General features: G+C 37.8%; 2 protein-coding genes across 2 annotated transcripts in view; one reads left to right on the top strand and one right to left on the bottom strand.

Moving 5' to 3' along the window:
• LOC109849545 (BSD domain-containing protein 1) overlaps positions 1-1,082 on the top strand; it is a 1,786-nt gene extending 704 nt beyond the window's left edge. Inside the window, 1 exon segment of the mRNA XM_020419388.1 lies at positions 1-1,082. This exon segment is cut by the window's left edge and continues 19 nt beyond it. Coding sequence (XP_020274977.1) covers positions 1-885 — 885 coding nt within the window. The 3' untranslated portion in view covers positions 886-1,082.
• The window catches only part of LOC109846851, a 6,095-nt gene continuing 4,649 nt past the window's right edge, over positions 6,873-8,318 (bottom strand). The window contains exons 5-7 of the mRNA XM_020416090.1: positions 8,243-8,318; positions 8,001-8,155; positions 6,873-7,715 (exon numbers count right to left, since the gene is read on the bottom strand). The exon at positions 8,243-8,318 is cut by the window's right edge and continues 55 nt beyond it. Of these exons, the coding sequence (XP_020271679.1) occupies positions 7,265-7,715; positions 8,001-8,155; positions 8,243-8,318 (682 nt within the window). The 3' untranslated portion in view covers positions 6,873-7,264. The remainder of the gene's footprint in view (positions 7,716-8,000; positions 8,156-8,242) is intronic.

Genomic DNA, 8,318 nt, shown 5'->3' with positions numbered 1-8,318 from the left:
GTTGAGGAGCCGGAGGATGGTGAGGATTTTGAGAAGTGGAGGTCTGGATTCGAGATGGATGAAAAGGAAGAGGAGATCGAGGCGCTGTTGTATGATAATGGGACTTTGGAGGGGTTTTTTGAGAAATTTGTTCCTGATGTCGTTGACCGGGAGACTTTCTGGGCTCGGTACTTTTATAGGGTTTACAGGTTGAAGCAGGCAGAAGATGCGAGGGCGAAATTGGTAAAAAGAGTGATCGCTGGTGAAGAGGAGGAGGAATTGAGCTGGGAGGTTGATGATTCTGATGAAAGTGAAGAAGAAGTTAAGGAAGAAAAGAAGGAAGCAGGAGAAAATATTACTGAAAAAGGCATTGTTGGAGCTTCGGAGTCGAATGAGGAAAAGCCAATAGAAGAAACAGAAAGAGAAGAAATTGTTGAGACCTCGGAAAAACCTAAAGAAGAAGCAAAGGGAGAAATTGTTGAAACCTTGGATAAAACCATAGAAGAAGTGATAGAGAAGGAAGTTGTTGAGACTCCAAAGCCTATAGAGGAGAAGAAACCCACAGAGACATCTCAAGTTGAGAACGTGGAGGAGGTGGAGAATGTTAAGTCGCAAGGCGATGACGATTTAATTTTGAAAACAGAAGATAAAGTGCCGTCGGAACCAAAATCTGATCCGGGAGAATCGAGCAAGGATAGTGATTTTTCTGTGATTTCAAGCCAGCCATCAATGCAGGAGGAAGAGGATCTTGAATGGGATGAGATCGAGGATCTGGGAGAACACGAGGATAAGGATAAGAAACTTGGTGGATCAAGCAGGAGTCCTAAAAAGTTGGACTTGCGCAAGAGGTTAAGCGCCCCTGAAGATGATGAGGATCTCAGTTGGGATATCGAAGATGACGATTGAGCCAGTGAAGCCTTGATATTAAGGGTATAAACTACAAGATGTTGCGTTTATCCAATTCATTGTATTCCTTTATCATTTTGGGTTTCTCTTGCAAGTGTGCCAATAATTAATGTTTTATTGATGCTGGTAATTTTTATGTGAATATCAATTGTATGCATTGCTATATTAGACTTGAAGTAGCTCGTTGTTGGATGTTCTATCTTTCTTCCCCCAATTTTGCTTTTCAGTTGTGCTTCGATCGTCCTTATAACGTGACAAAGAAAACACAATGGAACTTCTTGAGGCCAGAATATTAGTTTTCTTATTTTTACCTACTATACGCAATCCCATCATCTTGTTTGTATAACATCTTTAACTTCTATACTTTTTGTGAACATTTTGTATGTTATGATCCTCAGTAGTGCCACCTAAATAATTATACAACGCATATTATATAGAGCATTTAGCATTATTTATGGCTTTAAGCATACAGTTCAGTTTACTCTCATTCACATTTGGGTCCTTTCCGGAATTACATACATATATTTCTTAATCTTGTTAATTGCTAATGCATATACTCTATTTCCTAAAGTGGAGGTGTCTATGGTTTTCGTCTTTGAGTTTGATATTTGTCACAGTCTCTAACTTCATCGACAGCTTCTTATACCTGGATTTATGATAATTCTGTTGTTAGGTTCTTATACCTGCATTTATCATAATTCTTTTATTAGGTGTCTTGTACCTGCATTTACTATAATTCTGTAACCCGTTGTTAGATGTATAATTAGGCTGCAGAAATTTTCCATTGTTGATCTGTAGTTAGTTTCAAATATAGATTGTGTCAGAAATCTCCAGTCTAAATTTCTAAAATTATGTTCCCCGAATTGGATATTCATATGTGACTGCTTCAATAGAACTATAGGTGATTCATAACTACTTACAGGATAAGATACTAGAATTCTGAGCTTCAATATCATCGTTTTATTTATTTTGACAGCAGCTAAGTATTACTCTTCCTTTTTTTACTGTTGTCATATGTGTTGCAATTAAGCCTCAAGCTGCATTTATGCATCAGAGACCCATATGCTAATTTGTACTTAGACATTCATATGTGACTGCTTCAATAGACTATAGGTTATTCATAACTGCTTACAAGATAAAGATACTAGAATTCTGATCTTCAATATCATCATTTTATTTATTTTGACAGCAGCTAAGTATTGCTCTTCTATTTTTTTACTGTTGTCATATGTGTTGCAATTAAGCCTCAAGCTACATTTATGCATCAGAGACCATATGCTAATTTGTACTTTCAACAGCCTCATTCGACTTGTGTACTTTGATCGGAATGGAATTTCAGCTAGCACCCATCAACTTCTCACTGAATCATGTTATATATCCCCTTGGCATTATTATGTACATTGTCTGACTAAATTCCTTTCCATTATCTTTATCTTTCTAATGATGATTGAATAAAATCGTCGCTAGTGGTAATTTAAATTTCGATTAACCCATAATCCAAAATTCACATCCTAACCCAGTTTGGAACACATCATGTGATGTAACTAAGTCTGATGGGTATGTACCCACTTCTTCATCTTGAGGTTTGATGAAATTTTAACTTCATTTTTTGCACACTGCTTGGGGTGCTCATGGTTGAGATTTGAGAATTAAGTGCTGCAGATTGTACTCAAGGTCTGAAGAGCTGGTTCAAAAATAAAATAAAATAAAATAAAAGGTTGGAAACTTGGAATAGTTTATTTGATTGCTCTGTTCTTCATTTGTTGACATGGATTATTTTCTTGAAGTTTCCCAACATCTTCATAACCGAGGACTTCTTAATTCAGATAACCATTGTGGTACATGTCAGTATTCCATAGAAGCAAACAAGACTACATTTATGGCAAAATGTATGCAGGATCACAAAGACTTGTTCATACCTCAAAAAACAATCTTTGTGCTTCTGCTATAGGCTGATGAAAAAGATTATGCAGGAACTCTAGGTTACATTTATAGAACTATTTCTTGAAGGATTGTGATTTATAAGTCAAAAATGTGCAAGTATTTCTGCAATTCAGATTGGTTAAATTGGACAGCGAAGGGTTATTTAGATACATTTTCTTAGGAAGAGAAAGTGTGACCTCACAATTAATTGAGTGCTGGAGTTTGTATAGCATTAGCTCCCTGAATTTTGCTTCAGGAGCTTTACTTAGCTCTTTCTAAAATAGCAAGTCTATTCAGGAGAAGGCATGTAGTTTTCAGTTGTACGCATGATAGAATTATTCCTAAAGTTGAGAAACAGCCTAGAGTCTGAGAATATTTGAAATTAGATGTTCGCGTATCTTAATAAGTGTTTCTTTTTAAACCTTCAAAAGCTGTAGCTTCCTCGTGCGTTTTTGCTATTTTTGGGAGGTCATTCTTCTAGAGATGGAATTCTTAGTTTGATCTAATCATGCAGTATCTAGGAAGAGCATCTTCTGGACAATCAAATGTCAGATCCGTATATGAAGAAAGAACAAATGGCATTCTTGATCTTTCCTGCAAAGGGAACACAGGTTTTTTACTAGGTTTGTCAGTTGTATGGGTATTCCAGAAAATTGTTCTCTCCTTGATATTTACTCCTGATAACGTTTTCTAGTAAGTTAAAATGTTTCCTGGGGTTTTGGTAGGTAGAATACTTTCTTCTTTAGAATTTGCAGGAATATTACAGTTAACTTTAGCAAAAAAAAAAAGATGGGTATAATTCACATTGATTGCCGAGTCATACTCTGGGGTATACTTAAGATCAGTCGTTCACTAGGGTAAGTGAGATTAAGGAGGACATTGCTTATAAAATTGAAGTTGACTAGTTAAAGTGGACGCATGTTTAAATCATGATTCTGAAATATGTAACTATGAACACACATTAATGTGAATGGGATTTTTATAACAATCATACCAGAAACCATGTTTTTTATGGGCTAGGATGTTAACCGATTAAGAAATAGCATCTCGAGCATCCATATAGCTAAAATCAGCCTGTTGAGATGAGTGAATTTGCGAAATGACATGATAAGAACCGAGTGTCAACAGGACGCAGCTAGTCAGGAACAGCTTCATTGAGAGTGAAAGAACAGAGAGCATCTGAATTGCCCGTTGTATGTATCGAAACCCGATGTGCCATTTAGCATGGACGCATGGAAAAGGATATGATAGCTATTAATTAATAAGGAGATTTAGATAAAGCTATGGGAGAAAAGATTTACTCTCATGTTTCTTACTCTCACCTTTATTTACTCTTGTTCAGTTTCCATATCTGTGTGATTGCTGAATCTTCTATTTCTTCCTCGAACTACTGTTTTAATGCTCAATTAAAGGTTTATGGAGTTGATTGTATGCCTTCATGCAGGTGTCTTATAAATAGGTTTGGTGTTCTTTTACGTCTTTGTCGACTTGATATCTTCGATTTCTTTCAGACATTAACATTGTAATTGCTGAAGCATGCTGACATTACAACGATCCTCGTGCAATGCTATTTACTTTTTCCTCTCATTGGTTTTATTGCCTTGCATTAAGCATGTTAGCATTAAATTGTTAACCCTCCTTTATTTGACAATTATGTATCGACTTTGGTACTCGTCTTTGTTTTCTATTTTGACTGCTGGTTAGATTCTTGTGACGTGAAACGCAGTTATGAGTTATTGCTATTGCCAAAGTTCTATAAATTATGGAAAGATCCTTAATTTCTAGAAACTTCATTTTGAAGTTAATTGATCAGTTGGATGAAGAGAGAGCACAAGACACTCCTTGACATTGATATGGAGCGGTAGCTGTTAGCAGTTCCTTTCTGGTATCAGATCGTCACTCAATATATCTGGAGAAATACTCAACCATTCCGATACCAAGTTAGGTATGCAATTAATTGGAATGGAAAATTTTCCAGCTTTCATTTATTTTTTTGTAACAAGAGGCTATAAAATGTTTGACATCATTGTTTACCAGTTAATTCACTTTTGCAAAACAATGATCTCCTTACTAAATATTTACAAGGTTAATTGCAGATGGACTATTTGCCCAAGTGCTGATAGACCCCTCAGTGAACTTTCTATTGACTCTTTTCAAGAGTCAAAAAAAAAAAAAGGGAGGCAATTGTTGGTCTATCCACACCAATAGTACTGCAGGGAGTCTATCCACCTCTACAAAAATTGTGACTTTTTTAAAGAGTAAGACTACTATTTGCCCAAGTACGAATAGACACCCTCAGTGAACTTTCTATTGACTCTTTTTAAGAGTAAAAAAATAGCAATTGGGTGTCTACCCGCACCAATAGTACTGCAGCGAGTCTATCCGCCTCTACAAAAAATTTGTGACTTTTTATAGAGTAGAACTATACTATTTGCCCAAGTATGGATAGGCCCTCTATTGACTCTTTTTAAGAGTCAAAAAAATAGCAATTGGGGTCTACCCACACCAATAGTACTGCATGGAGTCTATCCGCCTCTACAAAAATTGTGATTTTTAATGAGTTAAAAAAACACTCAAGGGGATCTATCTGCAGAATTAGAACTACAAGGGTCTATCCGCAACTGGATGATACTACAGGAGGTCTATCTGCACTTAACCCTATTTATAATCGAAATGCAAGTTAGTATAGTTCTACTGATTTAGTGAAAGGTAAAATAGTGGTTATTTTGAGTCGTGTCACTTTGTCACGCAGACTAAACTGTTCAAAAATTTTCCTCCCTTCTCTTCCTCTGTTGGGGGTTTCTTTGCTTTAGAGCTTATGATTTTTTTTTTGGGTATCAATGAGAACTTAAAATTCAGGGTTTACTTGTTAATTTCTATGTTTAAGGACTTCATACCATGTACTTTGCTTGTTTTTGGATCAAGTAATGCTGTGGGTTTACTTACTTTGACAGAATAACATCTAGCTGGCATCTAAAGGTAATATGTTTGCTAGCCGGATCCTGATGGATTAAACATAATCTTGAAATTTTGCATCATACGCTAGAACACTATATGCTTATGTCTTCATTTTAAGGTTAGTTACGGATCTTATCATTTCTGAAGCTTGACGCTTATGCTGGCATCGTCATGACTTGTACGCAAGCGATACGTAAACCAAAAAGTTGGCCTCAAGCTATCATGTTTATTGGCTTTTCTCTTGTCCATTCAGGCACGTACACCCACACACAGGACACACACATGCACACGCGTGCGCAGTATTCTCACTTGCTTATTTGATCTCAAATATCCATAAATGTCAAGAGGCACCTTATCTCTGAAAAGACCCTCTTTACCAAGTTGCTGCTTTCGGTTGTTGGAGGTCATATTCAAGTTTATTATGCATGGTAACTATAAGGATCAGGTTCTCTAGGTTGTTGAATCTTATTTGTTCTTTTTTGAGCAAATAACAGAAATTCACTTAGAAGGGTGGGCGGTCATTAAAGGGAGTTCATTTGATTTTATGTGTAATGGATGTGTGGTTTTTATGGAGTTTTATTTGTGTGCCTTGTATGCAGTTAAGGAGTCGAGTGACAAAAATATTGCGGCGCCACTGAGGAGGGGACTGTGAGCAGATTGTGAAGAGAAGTTAAGGCCACTGATGGAGCAGTGGCCAAGCTTTTGGTCTGGTATGAACCTTTTGTGATCCTGGGAACTTTGAGAAGTTTTTCGTTCATTTTTATTTTGTTGTGATTATTTATTGTCCTTTTGTTATTAGAAAGGAAAATGGACTCCAAATTTGGGGTGCCACGGTCTTTTTCGTTGATTAAGTAGTGGATATTTCAAAGTTACGTTGATTATCAAATGAATGACTCGGATGTTGCTCATCTCCAGAAGGAACAGGTAGATCTTACATGGGCAAAGGTGAAGTATGAAATAATCGATCTCAAGCAAACTGACACGTGGATAATCTTATCTTAGTTTTGATCAAAAAGAAGTATCGTCTCGGACCATTTAGAAATATTCAGAATCCACCGGGTGATACGATTAACAGAGATCGACACAGAGTAAAAAATCAACAACAGTTCAGCTCAAAAGAAGAAAAAAGCATTGAGTACTCGTACCACGGAGAGAAACAAACTCTTGTCCACCAAAAACTCATGGACGCAGATTTTACAAAAGCCAGTCCTTTTAAGGGAAACTGGTCATTCAAAGCCAACCCCATCTCTTAAAACTACCCTAAAACCTTTGAACCAAAATACACAAACAAGTTCACCCTTCATCTACAATAGAAACACTACTCTTCTCAGAAACTACTCGCAACACTATAAGCCTTCATTGCACTTCATCTCTATAGCTCCTACAGAAAATTCTTTTGGGAGATAATAAAATACTAAATACCTACACTAAACTACTTCAAAACAACTCAAATCCAGAAAACAACCTGACAAAAGATTCCTTGAGCGTACAGAATCGATCACATTGCTTCGATCGGCGAAGGCAATGAAGGCAGCCTCCTTTTCTGAATACGAGGCGGCAGATGCTTAGTGTACTTCTTGGGGCCCACAGCCCAAGGCAAGAAAACACCAGTTCCTCCTCGACCACCATTGCGCTTGCCACCATTGCCCATGACCATTGGCCTCGATGGAGAGAACATCACGAGAGGAGCTCGAACAGCGAGACCCCATGAAGGAACCATGGCCTGAGGGCCGTAAGGTAAAGCTCCTGAGCTCGCTACCTTTTGAAGCTGAGGAGTCCCTGGTTGCCAGAGAGTCATGGCTGTGGTTTGTGAAGGAATTGGAGATTGGTCAAAGTGGTTGTTTGCAGGTCGAACGCGAACAAATGTGATGCTGACTCTTCTGTTGTCGGATGGGCATATGACATGCCTTGCCATGTCAGCGCTGTTTCCACGCATGACTAGGAGTGATCTGAAAATTTTAGTTGGATGTGTTAGCTTTGCAAGCTCTTATTGAACGCAAAACTATTTAATTTAGGGTTAATTGCCGATTGACCCCCTATACTAACACCAAATTGAATTTACTATCCCTATAGTTCAATTGTTGCAGACAGACCCCGAGCGGAAGTTTTTTGCTCAGGGGGTACATCTAAACAGTAAAACTCTATCAGAAGGTCTACCTGCAATAATAGAACTTCAGGGACAGTAAGTTCGGATTGGCTGCAATTGACCTTTTAATTATAATAGGAATGCATACCCTTCTTTGAGTGGGAGGGTGAGAGAGCCCTTGTAGTTTCCATTGGGATCACTGGCCAGGATGCGTCCAAAAGCAAGTGTAGTGTCCGAGAGGACAAGAGTGGAGATGGGGTTGTCTAGATGGGGAGGCTTGAAGTAGGGTTGCGAGTATTCTTCCTGCTTAAAGTAAGAAAGTTTTAGGACTGTGATGAGATCTAGAGTCAGTGCTGTGGTTTTTTGATTGATGGCAAAGAGGAGATATACCTCATCGAAGAAGTTGACGATGCAGCTGTTTGGCCTTCTACCTTCTGGGATTAAACGCCACTGTGTAAGGTGATCA

This window comes from Asparagus officinalis, chromosome 7 (assembly GCF_001876935.1).
Source record: "Asparagus officinalis chromosome 7, Aspof.V1, whole genome shotgun sequence".
Taxonomy (NCBI): domain Eukaryota; kingdom Viridiplantae; phylum Streptophyta; class Magnoliopsida; order Asparagales; family Asparagaceae; genus Asparagus; species Asparagus officinalis.
This window is presented reverse-complemented; position numbering and strand designations above follow the sequence as displayed.